At 44.8% G+C, this 25,881-nt stretch overlaps 2 protein-coding genes across 5 annotated transcripts; both read left to right on the top strand.

Moving 5' to 3' along the window:
- Window positions 1–296: 296 nt before the first annotated feature.
- On the top strand, window positions 297–5,031 carry LOC124036198 (cytoplasmic tRNA 2-thiolation protein 1). 3 transcript variants are annotated; one of them, XM_046350456.1, is made up of 4 exons: window positions 297–356; window positions 790–1,290; window positions 1,640–2,178; window positions 2,752–5,031. In XM_046350456.1, the coding sequence occupies exons 2-3, from the start codon at window positions 795–797 to the stop codon at window positions 2,173–2,175; spliced, it is 1,032 nt and encodes a 343-aa protein (XP_046206412.1). In that variant the 5' UTR covers window positions 297–356; window positions 790–794; the 3' UTR covers window positions 2,176–2,178; window positions 2,752–5,031. The 3 variants fall into 3 exon arrangements, with proteins under 3 accessions (XP_046206412.1, XP_046206411.1, XP_046206413.1); XM_046350455.1 differs by having other exon boundaries at window positions 311–432; XM_046350457.1 differs by lacking the exon at window positions 297–356 and adding an exon at window positions 444–572.
- A 377-nt stretch (window positions 5,032–5,408) lies between these two features.
- LOC124036197 (paxillin-like) lies at window positions 5,409–25,786 on the top strand. Of its 2 annotated transcripts, XM_046350454.1 has the most exons (11): window positions 5,455–5,642; window positions 17,973–18,172; window positions 18,262–18,347; window positions 18,477–18,616; window positions 18,790–18,982; window positions 19,228–19,342; window positions 22,833–22,988; window positions 23,101–23,274; window positions 23,377–23,458; window positions 23,545–23,693; window positions 23,791–25,786. In XM_046350454.1, exons 1-11 carry the CDS (start codon window positions 5,630–5,632, stop codon window positions 24,055–24,057), a joined length of 1,575 nt encoding a protein of 524 aa, XP_046206410.1. In that variant the 5' UTR covers window positions 5,455–5,629; the 3' UTR covers window positions 24,058–25,786. The 2 variants fall into 2 exon arrangements, with proteins under 2 accessions (XP_046206409.1, XP_046206410.1); XM_046350453.1 differs by lacking the exons at window positions 22,833–22,988; window positions 23,101–23,274; window positions 23,377–23,458; window positions 23,545–23,693; window positions 23,791–25,786 and adding exons at window positions 19,541–20,740; window positions 21,761–22,033; window positions 22,186–22,816 and having other exon boundaries at window positions 5,409–5,642.
- Window positions 25,787–25,881: the final 95 nt, after the last annotated feature.

Here is a 25,881-nt window from a genome sequence, read left to right as displayed (position 1 = left end):
CCTGTATTGTTTATCTGAACAGAAAGTGTACCTTTCAATTACTGAGCCACAACAGCATATATTGCTTTCCAGACCAAAATATGTAGGTGGGAGAGTGATTGGATGATGAATAATTGCAATGGTATCAAATTTAAAACTGAATATGTGACTTGGTCCAATTTCATAGGAGCTCCTTAAAAGTTAATAGATACAGATAATATCGAACCTCATCATTATATGAAACAAAATGCTATTGAGGAATCCAGTAACTGGAGGACATAGTGTATTATTATAATAGTATGCTGTGATTGGTTACCCGCCAAGCATTGACATCATTTCCTGTAATGAAAATACCGGAAAAGAAAGAATAACATGAGGTAGCGTCGGTAAAATACTATTAGCAACACGTTTAGACATATTACACAGAGCTACGATCACTGCTAGATAGTCTGGGTGAGACTTTACATACTTTCAATTGGAGTTTGGTAACGCATTTCGATACTTTTAGAACCGTTTAAGTAACTGCTATCTAGCTAGCATATGTAGCTAACTTTCAAGCTGACGTTACTGTATCTATCAAGCCGCTCATCAAAGTAGGTGATACTAGCTAGATAACTAACCGAAACGGGCATATTATTGCTAGGTAGATAACTGTTATTTGCACAGGTTGTCCAGTATTCTGCAGAACACTTAGCTATCCAGTAGTCTGTTGACATCCTATAACTCGTATAACACAGATAAACACTTCAACCTTGTAAGGGGTCATTTATGCTATTGCCTTCATATAGCAAACTCTCCTGTCATCCACAGATAAGATGCCAGTCCTCTGTAGCAGTTGTGCTGAGAAGCGTGCAGTGCTGAAACGTCCAAAGACGGCCCATTCCCTGTGCAAGGAATGCTTCTTCTGGGCCTTTGAGGAGGAGGTGCATCAGACAATAGTCTCAGCGCAGCTCTTCAAACATGGAGAAACTGTGGGCATTGGTGCCTCGGGTGGGAAGGACTCCACTGTGCTGGCACATGTCATGAAAGTCCTAAATGAGCGCTATAACTACGGCCTGAAACTACTGCTACTGTCAGTGGATGAGGGCATCACAGGTTACCGTGACGACTCCTTGGAGACAGTGAAGAGGAACCAGCAGCAGTATGAGCTGCCTCTGAAGATTGTATCCTATGAGGAGCTGTATGGTTGGACCATGGATGCCATAGTGAAGCAGGTTGGACTGAAGAACAATTGCACTTTCTGTGGGGTGTTCAGAAGGCAGGCGCTGGACAGGGGAGCCATGATGCTGAAGGTTGATAAGATATGTACAGGTAATGTACAGCTTATTTGATCTCTTATTTTAGATGAAGGTGGACTTTTTAAAATAGTCCCTCCAGAGTTTTGCGGTTCTTCCATCAGCGCAACTAGAAAAAGGGGCTCTCAATTTTAACAATTGTATACTTTTACAGCACAAATGGTTTGATCAAGCAACAAGTCAACTTCGTCAGTGCATTTGTGACAAATTAGATCAAACTAGCACAAATTGCCATGCAAAATGTAATCATTGCCTCGGCAAAATAAATTATTTTGGCCTGCAACTATCACAAAAAAATCTCTGTCAAATCCTGGCGGGACTGATTTTAAAATGCTGTTCCTGTGTGTGTCTGATTCTGTTCTCAGGTCACAACGCTGACGATGTGGCAGAGACAGTTCTGATGAACGTCCTCCGAGGAGACATCGCCCGTCTGCGTCGCTGCACTGCTATAAGCACAGCGAGCGAAGGCGAAGGGGTGGTGCCACGCTGCAAGCCCCTCAAATATGCTTACGAGAAGGAGATTGTCCTCTACGCCTACTTCAAGAAGCTGGACTACTTCTCCACAGAGTGCATCTACTCCCCCAATGCTTACAGAGGCCACGCCCGCACCTTCCTGAAAGACCTGGAGGCTGTGCGGCCCAGCGCCATCATGGACGTCATCCACTCTGGCGAGAACCTGTCAGTGAGGGAGGGCGTGAAGATGCCCGTTCAGGGGACCTGCGGCCGCTGTGGCTACATCTCCAGCCAGGCGCTGTGTAAGTCCTGTGTGCTGCTGGAGGGCCTGAACCGCGGCCTGCCCAGGCTAGGAATCGGAAAGCACCACCGTCTCCACGAGAAGATCCTCTCACAGCAGCCTCTGACCCAGGAAGAGGAGAGGAAGCTCAAGGCTGTGAACTTCTGAGAGGTGAATAGGCAGAACATCTCAGTACCACCACCATTGTTTCTGTTAAGTGATACTTTGAAATGAGTGACCCTTTGAAAGGAGTGACCCAAGATGACACAACCAGATGTTGAGTTGTTTTAAAGGTTCAGCTTGGAATTGAAGTAGGGATGTTACGTTGCCTCGAATGAAAGAGTGGCCAGCATTTTCCCTTGTCAGCCACTCAAATCAAAGTTATTGGTCATGTACACAGATATCCACACCTTGCTATTGGATTTCAACATTGCAGAACCCATTTTATTTTTGGTAACTTAAGTTTGCAATTGTAATTTAGAAAATAAAGACACATGGCATGGACAAAATTATTGGCACCCTGGAGCTAGTACTTGGTTTCACTGCCCTAGGCCCAGATAGCTACAATAAGCATTGTTGGCAGTTATCAATGAGCTTGCTGCACCTTCCTACTGGCAAATTTGGCCCACTCGTCAGCAGCAAACTGCTCTAATTCTTCAATGTTTGAGGGGTTCCCTCCACCAACTGTTGTTTTCAGCTCTCGCCATAGGTTATGTATGTGATTCAGATCTTTTCTTTTCACAGGCCACTCCAGGCCCGGTTTCCCGACAGCGATGGAACTTACGAGTGTATTAACGATGCATCTTTCCGACAACGGCTGAAGATGTAACATGAGTTTCCCAAAACACCACACAGAGAGAACGTTCACTAAGTGCGTCGTTGCGGCATGTGACGGTACTGATAGAATCAAAAGAAAGGTAACACTGCTCTCGGATCAGAATTCTCCATTCAAATCTGACCTTAACATTCAAATTATTCCACAATACTGACAACGGATCAGCTCTTAGAGATATTATCACCTAAGGCTACAAATATTGAGGCGGCTTATTCTAATGCTCACCCTATAATAATGCATTAAATCAGGATTTGGCACATCATTAAATATATTGAGGAAGAAATGAGACGATGTACAAATAGCAAAATAGAAGTCAATTAATTGAACATGAAATATATTTCAATATAATTGAAAGAGGCCTATAGCCTAATGAATTTCTATTTGAGTGCAGTCATCTCAGTTGGAATGTGAAGCATCTTTGTATACGTTGATTGTTTGTATCAATTGCAAAGACATTGGCAACTTTGTATTTGTATTCAACGTTGTTCTGAAGTTATCGGTGGTTACAGAGAGATGGATAAACCATGTGATTCAAGTTTCAGCAGGGATCCTCTGTATAACGGGAGGGCAAAAAAAGTGTCTAACGACAAACTTAGCGGTCCTGCGAGTGGTCTGAGGCAGGCATTAGATTACAAGTGTTTTAAATGCAACGTTAATAACGATGGTTTTGGGAAACGGCTCAGAGATTTTAACGATGCTCCTATGAAGGTTCTAGCTATGAACTTAGCCTTAAGATGCTTTTGGGAACCGGGCCCTGAGCAGTCCAGCAACTCTCCTCGAACCATACCTGGGTACTTTTGATGTGTGTTTGGGGTCGTTGTCCTTCTATAAGACCCACAACCTTTAACAGAAATATATTTTTTGTGGACACTGGATGATTATTGGACTCTAAAACACCTTGGTAATCTGCTGATTACATGATGTCTTGCACACATTCAAGGCCCCCAGTTTCCTAGGCAGCAAAGCAAACCCACAGTATTTTTCGAACCCCCCCAATTTTTGATTGAAGGGAGGGTGTTGTTTTCTTTGAATGCTTTTGTCATTGGTAAACATAGTAAGACACGACTGCTGGGAGACGAGAAAGCCTGGTGGAACTTCTCCAAACAAGGCAAAATCCTGGGGGAAATGTTATGTGGTGTTTTTACTGACAACCAAATCAAGCATTCAATGAAAAGAACTCTCTACAATCAAAGATGAGTGACGTCTGATGATTCTGTGGGGTTGCTTTGCTGCCTCAGGTACTGGGGGCCTTGAACGTGCAGGCATCATAAAATCAGCAGATTATCAAGTGTTTTGGAGTCCAATGTACAACCCAGCATCCAAAAGCTGTCTCTGCATTGAAGGTTGTGGGTCTTCCAGCAGGGCAATGACCCCAAACACACAACAAAAAGCACCCAGAAATTGTTGAAGAAAAGATGCTGGACTGTTCTGGAGTGGCCAGTGAAAGTTCAGATCTGAAATAGGGAATCATTTAAGAAAAGTCCAAGGATGCCAATGTATATTTGGCTGCAACTGTACATGATCTGTATAGACAGTATATGAATAGAAAGGTGTGTACAGCAGTAGTTGTATATGATGAGCCATGACTAGAATGCATTGTGTAAACATTATTAAAGTGACCAGTGTTCAGTGACTATGTGCATAGGGCTGCAGTCTTTAACGTGCAGGGTAAAGTACCGGGTGGTAGCCGGCTAGTGACAGTGTCTAACGTTCAGGGCAGGGTAACGGGCTGATGGCCTGGAGATAGAAGCTGTTTTTCAGTCTCTCGGTCCCAGCTTTGATGCACCTGTACTGTCTCCACGTTCTAGAGCACGTGTCGAGCTCATTCTACGGAGGGCCGAGTGTCTGCTCCTCCCTTGTGCTTTATTGATGAATTAAGGTCACTAATTAGTTAGGAACTCCCTTTGCCTGGTTGTCTATGTCTTAATTGAAACTTAACCTGCAGACGCTCTGTCCTCTGTGGAATGAGTTTGAGACTGCTGTTCTAGGGGGTAGCGGTTGAGCAGGGTCTAAATGGTGAAGTGAGAAAGACATCATTTATCATTCTTGCAATTTCTGGAATCCAAATGCAATTTTACATTCAGCTATGTGGTCAGTGAGTCAGTGCATTATGAAACTTCTGTCAGCTGATGATTGAAATACCAGTGCATTTTGTATGGTAACTGTATATTAAAGCTATTCAACTTGTGCATGGCTTCTTCTGATTTTAGTCTCTGACACATTCTTCAAGAGTCTTCTTACACGTACTTGTTAGGATTACTTTTTTTCACAAATTGGAGGCGGGAAAACCCTACCTGAAGAAAATAAGTATGAAAATATGTGGAATTTACCTCCATACTGCCTTGTAATGTCCAATTAATAGGCTACTATGCATATAATAACAATATAGTTAGGAGTAGCTGCTTTACGTTATGTATTGACGTGTGTAACAGTGTTTCATCAGTCGCGCTTACAATGTTTTCATGTAACAATGTTTCTTTGTGGCAGCCTGTCTGATACAGTAGACTATTTTGTTATCACTCGCTAGAGGCCGCACTTTATCAAAGGAGAGTTCTTTACCCGGACCAGGTTATTTTACGCCTGCTAAATTAGGTTACTTTCATGTCGGCTATTGCGTAGGCTATATAAATGCCCGTCGCGGTGAAGTACACATGCACATCGGTCCTGTACTGTACTTCACAACCAACTTCAGCAGAGTAAACTATTGAGATTTTGAAAGGAAACCACGGACGCCGAAAAGTTGTTAAACCTTTACAGGAACTTTTCACTGGTGAAGCCAACGCTGGAATGGACGATTTAGGTAAATTTCATACCGTGTCCTTTTCTAATCTCAGCCGTTTTCTATTCAGCATAGTGGAAAGTATGGGTTGAGAAAAAGTCATGTATTTCAAGGCAGCGGGGATTTCTTTCAAGATCTTGGGATAATCGACGGCCAGAGATTTGTTTTAATATCTGAGCTCAACAGGCATAACATTGTAGGCTAAACTACATTCAATAGCTTCGAATTTAACCCCGTTTATACACTTTTCATGTCAGGTTTTTCTTCGTTGAATGGAACAATTACAATGGTCAACTCTTGCATAAATTATTTACTTTATTTTAGATAACACTTTGGCATAAATCTGTCCGATGTATCAACATCGTTGGTTTATATAGAATCGAGGTTCCAACACCACCCATGTTAATTGGCTTTACCGTCATAGGCCGCGAAGTTATCCGCGTTTTTTTTTGTACTGAAACGTTCGTATCATTACAGTTCATATAGGTGCTATGAAGTTATCTAAAGTAACACGGTACACTATAGCTTTTAGGTCCAGTGTTAGTCATATTGTAAATGGCGACACCAGCTCCATATAAGAAACTCATGTGAAATTACTAAATGATAAATAGTGTATGTCTATCCTTTAAAGAAAATGTATCATCACGCCCATTGTCGTTTCTTGTGTGTCAAATATGGAAAGGGGGAAATGTCTGACTTGTTAGAGACAATGAGGTGTAAGTATTGGTTGTGCCTTCTTAACAGGCAGGATGGAAGCTCTCCCAAATGCTGAAATTAGCAGACTTGCTACCTTTTCCTGGCATACCAGAGGTGAAACTAAATAGTTATTATATAATGGTTAGGTGCCTACTTAGATGGTCCATGCTATCAGGGGACCCTGGTTTTGGGAATGATGTCCCAGGGATCCTGACTAGCTGACCTCTTATACTGTTGTGGTAGTCCTTCTGTGGTGGGAGTAGTACCAGTAGGCCTATTTTATGGGTCTCATGACCCTTTTGACCCCTGTCCAAAGCCTAATGTTTAGAGTACATACTCAGCCATTAGAGTAGCCACCTGGGGCAATATGGTTCTTCAAAAGAATAGAGCACTTTTTGCACACAAATATGCACCAGAGATATTTACACACAGAAACACTTGGAACCGGCTTATCTCAAATAGCCGAACCTGCGATACATCAAGCTGCACCGTTCATACACACAGATCATATTCCATGGTTACATGCATCAGTGCTTTTTTGGCACCAAGTGTCTGGTTGATCATGCTGGCTGATAGGTCACCCCCCAATGCCACCATTTACCCCTCAGTCTATTTTCTGTGACAAGATAGCTGACCAGTCAACTGTTATAGTTCACTGACCCTTGATCTGTGGCACTACACTTAGAACTCAGAAAGTCTATATATATATTTTAAATAGATTTCATCAGGTTGCCAATTCACTAAACCTTCTCAGATTAGAAAGTGTGTTATTGAATAAATGCAATTGCTTTCATCTTCATGCACAGAAGGGCGTTGGCATGTAGCCAAGAGGCTAGAGGCAGGCCAGCAACCAAAGCATGACTCTCTCTCCTGTGCTTTCAAATCCTCAGGGTGTGTGTCAGCGTCTCAGTTGATTGAACTGATCAAGTGATACACATTTTCTTTCTCTCTAAGGAAATGGGACAATAAAGTAATCTTCATTAAAAAGAATAGTCCAGTAGCTGTTTGAAATAGCCTATGTTGAGTTTCAGCGATGTGTTTTTGGTTTTTGTTTAAGTAGAGGGATGAGGAGCCATATTTTGAGCTTGGCCTGATCTGAGAATACCTCCAGGGCTCATTAGCTGCTCTGGGCCAGTGAAAGGGCTGATTGTTAACTGAGGGAGAGCCTGTCGTCTCACTTAAGTCGGGAAGCCAGGCCTGAGGGAGGGGGAGAGGCTGCTGTGGAATGTCTAACATCATTGTTTGTCAGGGTCGAAGGCCAAATACTCACTGGGTCACGGCTCACCTCCTCCCACCACTCCGTTCCACTGGCACTGTAAATAAATCTCTAGGGCTCTTTACAAACAGGTACCCTCAGTCAGTCCTACTACGTCCTTCTAGTAAAACCCTATTCCATGGTCTTTGCATGGATGACCTACTGCTGCATAACCCAATCATCCCATCCTCTCTCTACTTGGCTCAGTGTACTAGATATGTCCCCATTTCAAGGGGGGTTCTGTAGTGCCGTGTAAGTAACCTAGGTTAGACGAGACCTATGAACGTTCCAGAGTCCCATCTCACGCTGCTCTGATCAGGTGGTGGCCAGGCCCAGAACCATTACTGATGTGGCTGCAGTGCAGCTGATCCTTCCTCCTGATGACTCTTTATCCACACAGGCCATCTGACACTGACTGGCACTATCTTACTGGTGTGTTTGATGTGTGAAGTCCCCACTCTCCTCTGTGAATTCCTCAGGAGCCTGTGAAATGTAGACTCCGTGCTGGGGGAGCACACAGATTGGCTGACTGACCCTTCGGTTATGTTATGACTGGTCATCAGGATAGAGCGCAGTGTGTGGGTGGTGTATAGGTTGGCAGCTGGTCAAGAGGACAACACTACAGGAGAGGCAATGTTGCAATCTGTTGAACAGTGCTCCTCTATGAGGAGATGTGGACTGCATTAGTTGATTACCTTATAGAAAAATGAAAATATCCCCTGGTTCAAGAGAGGCACATGTTAAATGGGGTGATCCTAAATGTTTACAGTGTTTGCCAGCCACACTTTTAAGTTAGACACGTAGCCATCCTTACAACTTTGGTAGTTGATCCTTAATGAGTTAATGTATTTCAGTGTGTCAGCAGTGAGGAAGTGTTACCAGGCTAGTCATCACCCCTAGGGACCTGTAGTGTTACTGACTGTATGCATATCACTACAGTGTGTTTGAGTGGGCCTGCTTTCTGTACTAATGGGATGGTCCTCTCTGTAAATGAGTCCAGTCCGTGTGCTCTCAGTGCTCTGTCCACACCCATCCTGTTCTGAGTCTGGGGAGGGGAGCTGCATGGCTGACCTCATCGCTTAGGCAACAGACCCTGCCTCACATCCCGAGGAAACGGAGAAGAAAACAATGAGCAGAATCAGCATTCAGGGTTCAGGAAACGCAGCAAGAGATACAGGCTCTGCCACCGCTGTTAAGGATGTGTTTTTGACCAATAAAAGTCCGTCGTTGTCCCCTCTCTCTCGCCTTTATTTCCTCAACTGTTTCCCTCTGTCACTCTCTTCCACCTTCTCACTCTGGCCGTGTTTCTTGGCTCTTAGAACAGTGCTGATTTATATTCCTGATGGGTCCGAAATAATGGAGCAGGAATCAGTTTGCGCTGGATTCTTCCCACATTACTCAGGCTGGGACACCCCAGGGCATGTTGTTCAAAGAGCTCAGTGTGGCTGTGGCACTCTGCTCTGTGGAGGTCTCCACAGGGTCACAGTACATGGAAGTTGGCTGGCTGTTTTTGGAGGTTGGTTGGTGTGATTCAGTGCTGAACATTGAGAGAAGAGAAACCAAACAGTCAATTCTTGATGTTTTCACACCTCCGCCCCCAACAGACACATACTCTGAATTCACAGTAGCTGCTCGATGTATTGGTGTGAGTTTGTCCTCAATGTCTAAGTGTGACTGTCTGTGTCAGAATGGTCTTTAGACTTCCCTGTCGTCTGATTTACTGACTTGTGGGGAAGCGCTTTTATTTTAGTCCAGCGATCTCTTCAGGGAGTGTCATCTTTCGGATATGGGGCTGCTTGGGCGGGTATTTTTTAGTGATGTTTCTTTTAAAGCCACTGACCCGATCTTGCTTCAAGATCCTTCTGTCTTTCTCTGAAACACCACACCACTCTGTCCCTGCTCCCTTCAGTATGTCTTTAAGCTCACTGTTCCCCCCCCTACTCTCTCTGTGGTGTAACCCCCCCCCCCCCCCCTATTCTCCTCTGGTATCTCTCCCTCCACCCCTTTCTGGCCCCAGTCTCTCCTGATTGGTATAAATATCATGTTGGGTAGGCCCGATGGGATAGTGTTTCTTCCTACATGTGGCTCTGGCCAGCTCTGCTCTCTGCCCCCCAGCTATTAACATGTGAGCTGTGAACCCTGGTGGCCCATCACTGTATCCAATGTGTCAGTAGGAAAGTTGAACTGGCTGGGCTGCCTGCTGCCTGGGAAGCATGGCTCCCTGGGCCTGCCATGGGTAATAAAAACATTGACATCTCTCTTATCCTGGACTCCAGTATATTGGACTTTGTTGATCTGGCCCTATTGTTATTATCTAATTATAGCATAGTACTTTCATTGTTTTTAAACTGACAAATGTATTTATATTTTTTCCTCACTTATCTGGAACCTTGTGGTTGTACAACTGATTGAATGATGGTTTCTGGCTGGTCAATCATATCCTGTATTGCAAAACATTATACACTGAACAAAGATATAACTGCAACAATTTCAAAGATTTGACTGAGTTACAGTTCATATAAGGAAATCAGTCAATTGAAACAAATCCATTAGGCCCTAATCTATGGATTTCACATGACTGGGAATCCAGATATGCATCTGTTGGTCACAGAACCAGTCAGTATCTGGTGTGGCCACCATTTGCCTCATGCAGCGCGACACATCTCCTTTGCATAGAGTTGATTGTGGAATGTTATCCCACTCTTCAATGGCTGTGCGACGTTACTGGATATTGGTGGGAACTGGAACATGCTGTCATACACGTTGATCCAGAGCATCTCAAACATGCTCAATGGGTGACATGCAGTGAGTATGCAGGGAAAAACTGGGACATTTCCAGCTTCCAGGAATTGTGTACAGATCCTTGCGACATGGCTGTGCATTATCATGCTGAAACATGAGGTGACGGAGGCAGATGAATGGCACAACAATGGGCCTCAGGATCTTGTCGCGGAATCTCTGTCCGTTCAAATTGCCATCCACAAAATGCAATTGTGTTCGTTGTTGGGTGGCTTATGTCTGCTCATACCATAACCCCACCTTCACAAAGGGGCACTCTGTTCACAACGTTGACATCAGCAAACCGCTCGCCCACACGAAGCCATACACGCTGTCTGCCATGTGACTGGTACAATAGAAAACGAGATTCCTCTGTGAAGAGCACACTTCTCCAGTGGCCATCGAAGGGGAGCGTTTGACCACTAAAGTCGGTTGCGACGCCAAACTGCAGTCGGGTCAAGACCCTGAGGTCAACGAGCACGCAGATGAGCTTCCCGTAAACGGTTTCTGACATTTTGTGCAGAAACTCTTTCGGTTGTGCAAACCCACAGTTTCATCAGCCGGATGTGGAGGTCCTGGCATGGCGTGGTTGCTAGGCTGGTTGGACGTACTGCCAAATTCTCTGAGACGACAACTTTATAGTAAAGAAATGAAGATTAAATTCTCTGGCAACAGGTCTGGTGGACCTTCCTGCAGTCGGCATGCCAATTGCACGCTCTCTCAAAAGATGTGGCATTGTGTTGTGTGACATAACTGCACGGTTTAGAGTGGCTTTTTATTGTCCCCAGCACAAGGTGCACCTTTGTAATGATCATGCTGTTTAATCCGCTTGTTATGCCAAACCTGGCAGGTGTATGGATTGTCTTGGTGAAGTAAAAATGCTCACTAACAGGGATGTAAACAAATGTATGCAGAACATTTGAGAGAAATAAGCTTTTTGTGCGTATGGTACATTTCTGGAATCTTTTATTTTTCAGCTTATGAAACATGGGACTATCACTGAGTTTTATATTTTTGTTAAGTGTATTTTGTTTTCTTTTCATATTTGCTACTTTCATGTAAGTTACATATTACGGTTTTTATAGTACAGATCATCCTTCTTTTGTTCTTGCCCTCCATCACATGCCTCCCCATCTCCTCTGCCACCCTCCTCTGTTTCCCTGGCTGATTTCTCTCTGAGACAAACAGTGGAATGTGTGGAATGCACCTTTCCGCCCATCAGATAAAGACTGCAGGGTTTTGGTACGGGCAGGAGGAGGGGGGGCTACAGACTGCGGCAAGAATATACACGTACACCCACCACCCAAAGACTGCCCATACAGTAAGCACACAACACTAGACTGTTGGCTTATGTTTGAACATCATGACTTTATATGAGACCCTTTTGTTGAAAGAATCACGACAGGAATGTATTGCTAATCTATTTAAGTCATTGAAGCTGCAATAAACAAAGTCCGGTGACTTGAACTCTTTTGCTAATGGCCTGCTTAGAATCCCCAAATGGCAGAATCTGCGTCTCCCATAGAAGTGGGCAGTCTTATAATTGCATTTTTCTCAGAAGTCGTCAGGATTTGCTCTGAAAAGAGTGGACTTTACCCATCTCGAAGATTTTATGTGTTACTTGGCTTACAGTACTTAGCTGTATTAAGAAGCAAAATGACCCCCCCCCCCCAAACCAACTCAAGCCACAGTCCCTTTGTCATCAACGTTTCAGACACAACGCTGCCCTCCACAGGAGGAGCAATAAACACAAATGAATGAATTTATTCCAGTGGCATTTCCTTCAGCACCCTCCAGTAAACCTGTATGTCAATGTAGCCCAGGCCTGAAGAACTATACAGGAGTGTATTGCAGCAGACCTTTAGCTATGACTAAATATCCTCCACTCATTGCTCTTAGCTTAATTAACAATCCCTTTTACAATGAAGGTGGGGTACCAGCTTCTACTAGGTACACCCTTGAGTAGTCCATACATTACCCAAATATCCATTAAAGGCATGATTGAAACACTTAGATTTTCACTGGAATCTCCAACTGATCATTACCTCGGGGGTTGGCCAGGGTCAGATGTAGTAGCAGCGCGGGGGGGTAAATCTAGTAATCTAGTCATACTAAGCAGAGAATAGACTAGAGATCCCGGTCTGGCATACTGAGGTACTTGGCGGTGTGTTCATTCCTCTCAAAGTGGGGGGTTGGTAAGGCTTGCCTGCACTGCCATGGGTAAGGTCGACATTATTTTGTGTACTAGTATATCATACCTAGCTTGCTATGTGTGATATACAGTGCCTTGCGAAAGTATTCAGCCCCCTTGAACTTTGCGACCTTTTGCCACATTTCAGGCATCAAACATAAAGATATAAAACTGTATATTTTTTGTGAAGAATCAACAACAAGTGGGACACAATCATGAAGTGGAACGACATTTATTGGATATTTCAAACTTTTTTTTAACAAATCAAAAACTGAAAAATTGGGCGTGCAAGATTATTCAGCCCCTTTACTTTCAGTGCAGCAAGCTCTCTCCAGAAGTTCAGTGAGGATCTCTGAATGTTACAATGTTGACCTAAATGACTAATGATGATAAATACAATCCACCTGTGTGTTATCAAGTCTCCGTATAAATGCACCTGCACTGTGATAGTCTCATAGGTCTGTTAAAAGCGCAGAGCGCATCATGAAGAACAAGGAACACACCAGGCAGGTCCGAGATACTTTTGTGAAGAAGTTTAAAGCTGGATTTGGATACAAAAAGATTTCCCAAGCTTTAAACATCCCAAGGAGCACTGTGCACGCGATAATATTGAAATGGAAGGAGTATCAGACCACTGCAAATCTACCAAGACCTGGCCGTCCCTCTAAACTTTCAGCTTATACAAGGAGAAGACTGATCAGAGATGCAGCCAAGAGGCCCATGATCACTCTGGATGAACTGCAGAGATCTACACCTGAGGTGAGAGACTCTGTCCATAGGACAACAATCAGTCGTATATTGCACAAATCTGGCCTTTATGGAAGAGTGGCAAGAAGACAGCCATTTCTTAAAGATATCCATAAAAAGTGTTGTTTAAAGTTTCCCACAAGCCACCTGGGAGACACACCAAACATGTGGAAGAAGGTGCTCTGGTCAGATGAAACCAAAATTGAACTTTTTGGCAACAATGCAAAACGTTATGTTTGGTGTAAAAGCAACAGCTCATCACCCTGAACACACCATCCCCACTGTCAAACATGGTGGTGGCAGCATTATGGTTTGGACCTGCTTTTCTTCAGCAGGGACAGGGAAGATGGTTAAAATTGATGGGAAGATGGATGGAGCCAAATACAGGACCATTCTGGAAGAGAACCTGATGGAGTCTGCAAAAGACCTGACTGGGACGGAGATTTGTCTTCCAACAAGACAATGATTCAAAACATAAAGCAAAATCTACAATGGAATGGTACAAAAATAAACATATATAGGTGTTAGAATGGCCAAGTCAAAGTCCAGACCTGAATCCAATCGAGAATCTGTGGAAAGAACTGAAAACTGCTGTTCACAAATGCTCTTCATCCAACCTCACTGAGCTCGAGCTGTTTTGCAAGGAGGAATGGGAAACAATTTCAGTCTCTCGATGTGCAAAACTGATAGACATACCCCAAGCGACTTACAGCTGTAATCGCATCAAAAGGTGGCGCTACAGATTATTAACTTAAGGGGGCTGAATAATTTTGCACGCCCAATTTTTCAGTTTTTGATTTGTTAAACAAGTTTGAAATATCCAATAAATTTTGTTCCCCTTCATGATTGTGTCCCACTTGTTGTTGATTCTTCACAAAAAAATACAGTTTTATATCTTTTTACGTTTGAAGCCTGAAATGTGGCAAAAGGTCACAAAGTTCAAGGGGGCCGAATACTTTCGCAAGGCACTGTAGTGTTTCAGGAATGACTTTCGTGATTATTTATTATTAAAGGGGAAGCCACACCATGTAAGATATTCACAGAATAATGGAAATTTAGAGAGAGGATAGTGATTTTCATTAGGCTTCATTGTAATTGTGATGAAGGAGACTTTAAGACCTTTGTCAGCACCATGTGCAGCTCATTTCCAGCTGGTAGTTGTAGTTCAGCACGTTTGCACTGACATACTTGCTGAGAGTACAGCTTTAAATAGGTTTTGCTCCCATGTGGTTTAACATCTTGCTACTGGTTGGGGTCTCTGCTCTAAATGAACAGTGGGGGAAGTACTGTGGAAGGAAGTTGTGGTAGAGAATAGGTTCTAATAAAGTCAAGGTTCTATAGAGATTATTTTATTTTTTACGGGCTAAAAAGTTCAGTCGGTTAACAGAAGTAGACAGACACCTAGTTCCTTTTTAATTTTTTTCTGAGAGAAAAAGGAAGCCCCGGGGTGAGTTGGAGGGAGAGGCTTTGAGTAAGGAATTGTAATAATATCCAGTGCCTGTTTCTGATTTGCCCCCGCCACCACACCCTTAGCAGATGGGTCATTAGCTAGTCGTAGTCCTCTCAGTCCCTCTGTTTTGTATACACAGTTACGCACTCGCATACGCCACCTGACGACCCAGTACCCAAGACTATCAGAAGTAATACTAAGGGGGCATTTTGCCCAGTGAAGATTAACATTTGCTCTGAACTATAACTCTCGAACTGTTAATAACATCTTAGTTTCTTGCATGTAACTTGTTTTTGCTTTGTTTGACTTAAAGAAGATTTTGTGTGTGTGTGACCTAAGATGGACTTTTTGACTGTGGTCTTAGGTGCAGTATGTATGATGGATGCCCACTTGAATTTGACTGTGGATCACCTCATGAAGTTGTTGTTGTAAAGTTGGGATCTTAGACTCTCTATTTATCAGATCATTTAGTTGAACCAATTTAATGTTCTCTAGGTTTTTACGCTTGTTTACTTAAAATAGACTGAGGATTCCCTGTGCCATCATCCCAGTATGTGCGACATTTTAACAGGCTATTCTTAACTGACTGAAGATGGATGGATAGAGTGGGTGATGTCAGGGTCTATTTTGTTCTGGTGTTCTAAGGGACACTAATGCTGTGCTGTACACTTGATAACCCTGGAGGAGATATGCTGTCTGTCTCATGCTCACACAAATCTTCTTGGAAAAGAGAGAAACTATTTCTGTTGAAGACAAATGGAACAACGGACAATCCAAGACACATAGACAGGTACTTACTGACAGCCAGGTACTTACTGACAGCCAGGTACTTACTGACAGCCAGGTACTTACTGACAGCCAGGTACTTACTGACAGCCAGGTACTTACTGACAGCCAGGTACTTACTGACAGCCAGGTACTTACTGACAGCCAGGTACTTACTGACAGCCAGGTACAGCCAGGTACTTACTGACAGCCAGGTACTTACTGACAGCCAGGTACTTACTGACAGCCAGGTATTTCCCCACCTCTTTAAGGAATACCTAGGATAGGATAAGTATTCCCTCTCCCCCCCCCCTTTAAGATTTAGATGCACTATTGTAAAGTGACTGTTCCACTGGATGTCATAAGGTGAATGCACCAATTTGTAAGTCGCTCTGGATAAGAGCGTCTGCTAAATGACTTAAATGTAAATGTAAAAAAATTTACTGACAGGAGCTATATATCTTTTAGGGCCCAATAGAAAGATATTTGATGGGAAGGGTGGAGAGAATAGTGGGTTTAGAAATGACACTGGGGATTTGTGTGTCTGTGGCGCTATGCTGATGACCTAATCTTAGCTCCTGGGGCAGGACAGGACAGGACTACTGTGGAGGGGCCCTGGGGAGCAGGCCTTTTTTTGGAATGAGGAGGCTGAGTGACCGGTTGGAATGAGGGACTGACTCATACACTTAGGAATTGTCAGTTTAGACACCCGCTACTTGGTAGACTCCAGACTGTCTTGGTACAGTTACATATCACAATGTCATTTTTGCGCTGCACCTGCACCAAAACTCCAGCATTTTTGGTGCATAGCTTGTTCTTCATCTTTTAAATAGGAAGAAAATTTGTTTTCAGTACTTTTACTTCCATGACTGAAACTCATTTTATCATGGCCCTCTTGTCAAAACCCCTGCAACTTATCCAGAACGCTGTAGCCCGCCTGGTTTTCAACCTTCATGTTTTCCCATGTCACCCTGCTCTGACGCACACTCCACTGGCTTCCAGTTGAAGCTCACATCCACTACAAGACCATTCGCGCTAACGTACGGAACAGCAAGAGGAACTGCCCCTCTCTACCTTCAGGCTATGCTCAGACCCTACACCCCGTCCCAAGCACTCCGTTCTGACACCTCAGGTCTCTTGGCCCTCATACCCCTACGGGAGGGCAGCTCAGCCCAGTCCAAGCTCTTCTCTGTCCTGGCACCCCAATGGAGAAACCCGCTTTAAGACAGCAGAGTTCCTGCCCATCTTCTGAAAACATCTGAACCCCTACCTCTTCTAACCATATCTTAAATAATCCTCCTTCGTACCATGACTTCCAGCTCGGACTCTAATGATGGCTATGCCTGTGATATGTGGTAGCCATCTTAGAATGCACTAACTGTAAGTCACTCTGGATGACATGTAAATGTCTTGTCCCTCTGCAGCAGACATACACTGAGCAGTGTACAAAACATTAAACAACTTCCTAATATTGAGTTGCACCCCCTTTTGCCCTGAGAACAGCCTCAATTCGTCAGGGCATGAACTACAAGGTGTCAAAAGTGTTCTACAGGGATGCTGGTCCATGCTGACTCCAATGCTTCCCACAGTTGTGTCAAGTTGGCTGGATGTCCTTTGGGTGGTAGACTATTCTTGATACAGATGGGGAACTGTTGAGTGTGAAAAACCCAGCAGCGTTGCAGTTCTTGACAAAAACCAGTGCACCTGGCACCTACTACCATACCCAGTTCAAAGGCACTTAAATATTTTTGTCTTTTCTATTCAGCTTCTGAATGGCACACACACAATCTGTGTCCCAAGGCTTAAATATTAATTTAAATAATATAATAATATAATAATAATGGTCCTTCTGTAGCTCAGTTGGTAGAGCCCCTTCATCTACACTGATTTGAAGTAGATTTATTATTATTTTTTTAATATTATATTTATATTTTATTAAATATTAATTTAACTTGTCTCCACCCCTTCATCTATACTGATTTGAAGTAGATTTAATAAGTGACATCAATTAGGGATCATAGCTTTCACCTGGTCAGTGTGTTGTGGAAAGAGCTGGTGTCCTTAATGTTTTGTAAACTCAGTATGCAATATGTTTGGAACATCAAATCACAATAAAATCACAGTATCAAATTGCAATACATATCGTATTGTAAGGTCTCTGGCAATTCCCAGCCCTAAACGCTACGCGGCTTTACATTTTTCACATTCTAAAGGAGGCAACATAACTAAATCTGCAAACTATTCACATTCATACTAAGCATAGGAAAAGTTGTGTTGCATCTTGATCTTCTGTGAATGATTGTTCCAGAAAGAGGGGAAGGAATAGTTGGGTCGTCACTCGAACAAGTCTGCCCTTCCCTCGTGATGTCACGATACTGTGGCAGCATTAGGGTTTGTATTTCTGTCAAATATTTGAGTGTCAGAGCTCTAAACTGTGTCTAACCATGGAAGCATTTCTTACCAACTCAGACGCTTTGCTGGCGGACCTGGAATCCACGACATCCCACATTTCCAAGCGTCCTGTGTTCCTGTCTGAGGAAACCCCCTACTCTTTCCCCACTGGGGGAAACTCCTACCAGGATGTGTCAGTCCCTCCCCCGGTGCCGCCCCCTCCCTCCGCTGAGGCTCTGAATGGCTCTGTGATTGACTCCCTCCACTCCTCCCAACAGGTCAGTCGCACATCAGACTCACACTCGCGCATATCATTCAGTAAATGGCTTTTCAAGACTGAACTGATTGACTGTTCTCTTCTCCGCAGTCCTTGGGTTCAGCTCCGAAGAGCTCATGGTCCATGGACAGTAGCAGCCCGCCCCGGTCCCACATTGAAGAGGACCACGTGTACAGGTAGGCAGGAGGACCATAGGAACAGATCCCTAGGAAGGGACCTCCACTGGGAGACTACTAGACCATCTGTCACTCTGTTTGTTTCACACTTTACACACAATTGACACCCGCTGTCTCTGCCTCTGTCAGTTTCCCCAACAAACAGAAATCTGCTGACCCATCTGCGGGAGCCATGAGCTCCGCGCTAGGCAGTAACCTGTCAGAGCTAGACCGGCTGCTCCTGGAGCTCAATGCTGTCCAGCAGAACTCTCCCTCTTTCCCCACCACAGGTAGACAGACAGCGAACCACATCCTGCATAAATATTCACTAGGTGTTTATATTACCAAAGTGGTACTTACCTCTGCCATCAACTGTGCAATAGGTGGTTTAGTTCTTGCAGTATGTGTTTACTACATGTTACTGTGATGATAAACAATGTCCCGCTGTCCTCTCTACCCACAGAGGAAACCGCCCCACCCCTGCCATCCTGCAGCATTACCAACTTTGTCCAGCAGAACGGGGGGCCCCCTGACATCATGGTGAGCCCTCCCGTTCAGGAGAAGCCCAAACAGAATGGGACCAGGGTGGTGGAGGATGGCCGGCCCACAGTGGAGAGTCTGCTGGATGAGCTGGAGGGTTCTGTACCCAATCCCAGGTCAGGATATTAGCAGTTACTGCTACTCAAGAGTCACAGATGGATAAGGATGAGTTTGTCATAACTTTGATTTATAGGATATGTGCTAACTAGCAATGAGATGATGGTAATCGTCTACTGTAACCTGGATTGTGGTGCTCTATCTGATCACATGCAATGATTGTATGAATAATAACTTGTTTCAGGGGTCTAGGTTGGATTGTGTTTGTGATCATGTGCTTTGTTTGTGTCTTCTGTATCCCCAGCCCCTCTGTTCTTCACAGTGAGCTGGACTCTCCCTCTCAGCAGCAGGCCAGAATCTCAGCATCCTGTGCTACACGCGAGCTTGACGAGCTCATGGCCTCCCTGTCCGACTTCAAGGTGCACAGCTGTCTGTGTGTGTTGACAGGACTTACGCTTGTCCTTTTATGAAAGAAATCCTTTATTAGATTCCTTAAATTCTATATTTTCTGATCTGATTATTTCTCTTTATCTTCCTGCTCTTGTGGTGTCCTTTTCCTCTCCTGCCTGTCCTGTCCTGTTCTTGGCTCCTTGGTCTATGAACCTTTTGATCCCCAGCTGGATCAAGCAGAAATCTCCCCCAGCAGCACTCTGGAGGTCCATCCTCATCCACGTACCCCCTCCTCCCCTGTTGCAGCTGCCCCTTCCCCCCTCCTTTCCTCTCAACCTGCCTGTGACTCCCCTCTCTTATCACTGCCTGATTGGGAGCTGCACATAGAGGAGGAAGGTGGCGGGGCAGTGTCCTCTCCACATCCCTCATTATCAAGCCCTCCCCCAGCAACTGTAACCTTCCAGAGCCCTCTGTTCTTTGCAGAGAGTGAACCAGAAGCCTTCATCGACGTCTCTGCCACCATGCTGTCCTCTCATCAGAAGTCCTTGGTAGTCCTCAACCACTCCAATCCTTCACCTAGCACAGACACCAGTCCTCCCAATGCTGCTAGACCATCACTCACCTCAGCCAGCACCACGCTGGACCAGAACCCCTTAAAATCCCCTAGTCCGTCTCTAGAACGTGGCATAACTCCTCCCTCTGTTACCAAAAGCCCCAGTCCCCTAACTGACATGGATCTAAGTTTATCGACTCCAACTACTACTAAGAGCCTTAGTCCTGTTCCTTTCTCTTACTCCAAGTCCCCTACTCCTCTCACTGCTTCGAAAGCCCCCTCACCATCTCTGGTCACATATCCCAAGGCTCCCCTTCCCCCTGCTCTCACGAGCCCCATGATCTCAAGGAGAGTTCTGCAGCCAGTCCCTGCAGCTGAGCCCTCTCTGGATGAAGCCCTGGATAAGCTGCTGGCCATGCGTTTGGCCAAGATTGAGAACGATAGAGTCCCTATGGAGGCACCTCTGCTGAAGCAGGAGGTGGTGCATGAGAAGTGCATCATGCCCTTAGACAGAAGGGAGGTGCAGCCGGACACCGCCGAAAGTACCCGGGACGGGGCAAGGACCGGGGACGAGGCAAGTAGCCATGAAGGGACATTTACCCGGGATGGGTCAGTAATAAGTGGACATGTTGATGGGTATAGGGAGCTCATGGACTGGGCCGATGTGGAGCTGAACATGTGTCTCCAAGATGGACTGGATGGTGGTATGCCACCAGAGAGACCTTATACAGATGGGAGCATGACCCCGACGACTGAGGCCAGCTGGATGGATGAGTCCCTGGATGGCTCCTCCTGCCCTGGGACTCCTGATGCTTCCCTGGACCTGCCTCTGCTGCAGCAGGCCACTGTGGACAGGGTCTCAGCATCTGGACATGTATGGGACTGCCCTTGCCGCCACACTGTTTTGGATCTGCACAAACACACACAGAAACAACAGTCAGGGTTGGGTAGGTTACTTTCTAAATGTAATCTATTAGTTACTACTTACCTATCCAAAATTGTAATCAGTAACGTAATCTGATACTTTTGGATTACTTTGCCCTTAAGAGGCATTAGAAGACAAAGGATCCATCCAAAAGCATTTGGTGTGTCATCATAGTCGTCTCCAGGCTTGCTCACGTGGAACAAACTTAAACTAGCACCTTTTTTCAATCCCGACTTGAAAACAGAAAGGTGTCCATTTTTTTGCAAACATCCTTTTTAAATTGAAACGTTATCTAGTTTTTAAAAGTATCTGTAATCTAATTACAATATTTTTGCTGATAACGTAACTGATTCGGGTTTATTTTGTAATCCGATTATATGTAACTAGCTACTCCCCAACCCTGGTCAGCGTTAAATGTTATTCATACAGTAGCATAACAGATTTCTGCCATCTCAGGAAGCTGGTTGTTTTGATACCAAAACATCTGTTCTTTTTGTTGTTGTTGAGATAATGTCATTACAATCTGCACACCAGGATGTTTGCTGCTACTGCATAGTGGCTAATTATTCACTGCCTGGCTGTGTTCTTTGTTGGCATGTTATTCTTTTAAACCACACAATTTAATTTGTGACCACATCCTATGACTACCTCACTTGTTGCACCAGTGTGGCATGACGCCCCCATGTTGCACAACTATGTTCTGCTAAATGGTCAGGGATCATATGGGGACTGTGGGCGGTTGGGTGGGGTCTGCGCATGTGAGACCACATGAGTGTGACTGACACGTTCCTTTGGACGACTTTAACCACTGCTGCTACACACGCTTGAGGAGGCGGCTGCTTTTGGCTTTGAGTGAACTGGAATGGTGCTTGATCTGAATGGACTGCTTCCTCTGAACTGAACCACTCACCTGGCCTGCGGTATTGTAACTGGATCACAGTGGATTCCTGATGCTCGTTCTCCTTCTAGCTTAAATCAGTGATTAGGCGCACTAAGGAGACCTCCAACGTACACCCCATGTACCGAGAGGGTCACCCCCGGAGGGGGCGGGTGGGCCCCATAATTGTCAACAAGAGCAGCTCCCAGGACCGCCTCATAGAGGAGCTGCAGGGGAAGCTGGGGATTGGTCGATTGGCTGACCGCCGGCGTAAGCAGCCGGACGATTGGCTCACTGAGGGTATCATCGTCATGTCCAAGCCACAGCGCTTCCGTGGCGACGGGGCAGCGAACGAGGTGGACAAGGTTGGCCTGGATACGATCACAACAGGCTCCCACCATCCCAGATACTATTGCACATTTCTCATAAATTTTTACTCAAATTTGACTTCACTTTCAGTTCTTTACCTTTCATTTTGTCTTTCTCTCTGGTTGTCCCTGTCTCTTCTTCTCCTCAGATCATTATTCCCCCAGAGTCCCCTCTACCTCAGAGGGTCATTTACCCACCCCAGTCTCCCCCAGCGCCTCGTCACACTCCTATTATAGAAAAACCCAGTAGACCCCCACCTATGCAGCGGACCCCTGCTCCTCTACCTCCTACGCCTCCCCCCTGCCCCCCTCCTCCACCCCAGGAACCCTTCCCTCCCCCACCTATGAAGCAGACCCCTGCCCCTCCTACGCCTCCCCCTGCCCCCTCCTCCACCCCAGGAACCCATCCCTCCCCCACCTATGAAGCAGACCCCTGCTCCTCTACCTCCCCCACCTCCGCTTGTACAACCTCCATCCCCACCTGTCCCAGTATGGCAGGCCCCTGCCCCCAAGCCAGCACCCTCTCCACCAGTGCAGCCTGCACCTCCACCACCTCCCCCCAAAGTCCTGGTGTCCGTTGGCTGTCAAACCGAATACGACCCAATCTTACCTCCAATGCAGGCATGGCTCTCTCTACCTTTTCTATTTCTATAACATAACGCCTTCTCTCTTTCTCACTGGCTTCAGTTTCCTTCATTAAACCCACTGTTTAATTATTTGTACAGATGTATTTTTATGAGATAATGCACTGTGCTCTGGTGTCCATCCTATCCTCTCACCCTACATCTTTTGACAGATGGCTCAGGGGAAAGGTGGCCCTGGAGGCCCCCCAACGCAGGTCAACAAGCTGGACAACATGCTCGGCAGCCTGCAGTCTGACCTCCATAAACTGGGTGTGCAGACCGTTGCCAAGGGAGTGTGTGGGGCCTGCTGTAAACCAATCGTGGGACAGGTAAGAGTTTAGGCTTTGGTGGCTTTTCTAAGATCATGGTCTCGCATTACATTTAATTGCTGAGCTTTGTTGGCATGGTTAATTTACACAAACTGTCGATTTGTGTGTCCAGGTGGTGACTGCCATGGGGCGCACGTGGCACCCGGAGCACTTTGTGTGTACCCACTGTCAGGAGGAGATAGGTTCCAGAAACTTCTTTGAGCGTGACGGAGCGCCCTACTGCGAGAAGGACTACCACAACCTGTTCTCCCCACGCTGCCACTACTGCAACGGACCTATTCTGGATGTAAGTTAACACCATATATGACAAACATAACTAAGGCAGTGGACAGATAGTGTAGCAATAGCAGCTAGCAGTGAGTTACTGTTCCAATGTTCATGTTTACAGAAAGTTGTGACTGCGTTGGACAGGACATGGCATCCTGAGCACTTCTTCTGTGCTCAGTGTGGATCATTCTTTGGCCCAGAGGGTGAGTTTGACCCATTCTTGGAGCTCACTTGTAAATGGCCAGTTTTATAGTGAGGTGCAGAACTCATGATCTGTGTCTCCTTGAAGGCTTCCATGAGAAGGATGGGAAGGCGTACTGTAGAAAGGACTACTTTGACATGTTTGCGCCTAAATGTGGCGGCTGTGCCCGAGCCATCCTGGAGAACTACATCTCTGCACTGAACTCCCTTTGGCATCCAGAGTGCTTTGTCTGCAGGGTCTGTATTCTGCCTGATTCCCTTTACATAAGGGCATTCATGTTTTTATTAGTCCTGGCTCGTGTACTTACTCATTACTCCCTGTTTGTGTATGCAGGAGTGCTTCACCCCATTTGTGAACGGGAGTTTCTTTGAGCATGATGGGCAGCCCTACTGTGAGGTTCACTACCACGAGCGCCGCGGGTCCCTCTGCTCTGGCTGCCAGAAGCCTATCACGGGCCGCTGCATCACAGCCATGGCCAAGAAGTTCCACCCTGAGCACTTTGTCTGTGCCTTCTGCCTCAAGCAGCTCAACAAGGGCACCTTCAAGGAGCAGAATGACAAGCCCTACTGCCAGGGCTGCTTTGTGAAACTCTTCAGTTAAGGAGTAGATTGTCTATGCCTGGAGATTTGTGTGTATGGGGGAAGTGTCTGTGTAGCTCAGGTAGTGTGTGTGCGAATCAGATTGAGTTTGTTTGAGTGCATTTTCTGTACTCTGATGGTGTGCGTGTGCGGAGTTCCAGCATTCTTCTATCAGCCCCTGAAGTGTTATGGACATCCATATCAGGTCTAGGCCTGTCTGCTCTCTCTGATGCTCAGACTATCGTATGATTTCAAGCCCAAATAGTTTTGCTTTTGCAAGGAATATACGTACATGGACTAGTGTTTGCGGTTGCTGCTCACTGGTTGAGTGTCTTCTGAAACCATTTGAAAGGTGTGTCATGTTAAAGGGAGCAGTTGACCTGTTGTGTTTTTTAAAATCAGTTGTGTTTGTTTTTTCAACTGTTCCAGCAAAGGCCTTGGTGATATTTCTTTATCTTTTTCCTGTCTGAGTAACTGAGAACAGATGGTTAAAATTGTCATTGTAGCATTGACTGGAAATAGGCTGTGGGTCAGTCATTATTTTAGTACTTGTGACGCAGACAGTTATGTCATCAGACCCCTTCAGCCTTGTGACGCACAATCATTAAAACCCCCAAACAAGCATTAGTTGCCTTTTTGACAAACATACTAATGCTGGCAAGTTACACTTTTGATTTGATGTATTTGAACGTTTCTATAAAATGTATGTGAGATTAATTTACAACAAATAATATGACTCCCTTTTAATGTTTGGAAAAATAGGAGTCTCATAATACAACAGATGGGTAATATTGTAACTTTGTCACCGCCAATGACTACCCAGTCCTTTTTAGAGCTTAAACCTTAGCTGGACTGGTTTAGGAGTTGTCTTCTGTTCAGAAAGGGCTCATGCAGTATAAAAGAGCATGCCATGATCAACATTAGAATGTATTCTGCATATAGGAGACAGTTACATTTTTACTGTTAGAATATTGTGTACATTGTATACAAAGTGCTGGTCAGTTAATATTTTTAATAACCACTCGTTAAGAGAAATCCCCTAAGACATTTCATAGCAGAGATACTTTTAAACGTTTATCCTTAAAGTTACTGTGCATTGTATTCCACTTTTTAATTATATAAATAGTGCACAAGGTGAAGCCCTGATGTAAGTGCACACAGCTTAAATGCAAACAATACTGTATGCAACTGTAAACATTGTATGGTGAACTCAACAACCCCTTGATTCTATCTAAGATACACTTTCAAGGAATATGCCTATTTTTGTGCCAATATATCAATGCAATGTATTTTACACTGGGGAGACCAGCAAGGTAGCCTACTGTTTTATAGACTGTGATTCCTGGACTCTCTCTTCAGAGCTCTGTCAGTGAGTCTACTGGATAATATGTTGATATTGGTCTGCGTGTAGCTCGCTAAAGCTATGGAGGAAATGGTTTATTTAGAGAAGCATCTGAGTTGCATCTACTGTACACCAGCTGGGTTTGTGGGCTTGTAGTTTTATCATGTAATGGTTGCATGACATCATTTTATTGGACCTGTATCTTGTTCAGGGATTTACACCCCGAGCATTTCTGTTTTTATTTAGAAAATAATTTAGCCATTTGTCTACACAATTATTGTAGAAGGCTTTTATTTAATCAAAGCAAATGTTTTTTTCTCCTTTCATTTTTGAATGTCACAGTACTGAATACTGATCCAACTCATTTCATATAGGCTATACTGAAATAAAATGTGTTTTTGGTACCAAAGTGTGTCTTTGTGATCATGTTTACCTTTCAAGACCCTGTAGCAACTGCTATAGTAATAAATGCTGATCATGTAGTGAATGCATAACACATTTTTA

Source organism: Oncorhynchus gorbuscha, linkage group LG05, assembly GCF_021184085.1.
Source record: "Oncorhynchus gorbuscha isolate QuinsamMale2020 ecotype Even-year linkage group LG05, OgorEven_v1.0, whole genome shotgun sequence".
NCBI lineage: Eukaryota > Metazoa > Chordata > Actinopteri > Salmoniformes > Salmonidae > Oncorhynchus > Oncorhynchus gorbuscha.
This window is presented reverse-complemented; position numbering and strand designations above follow the sequence as displayed.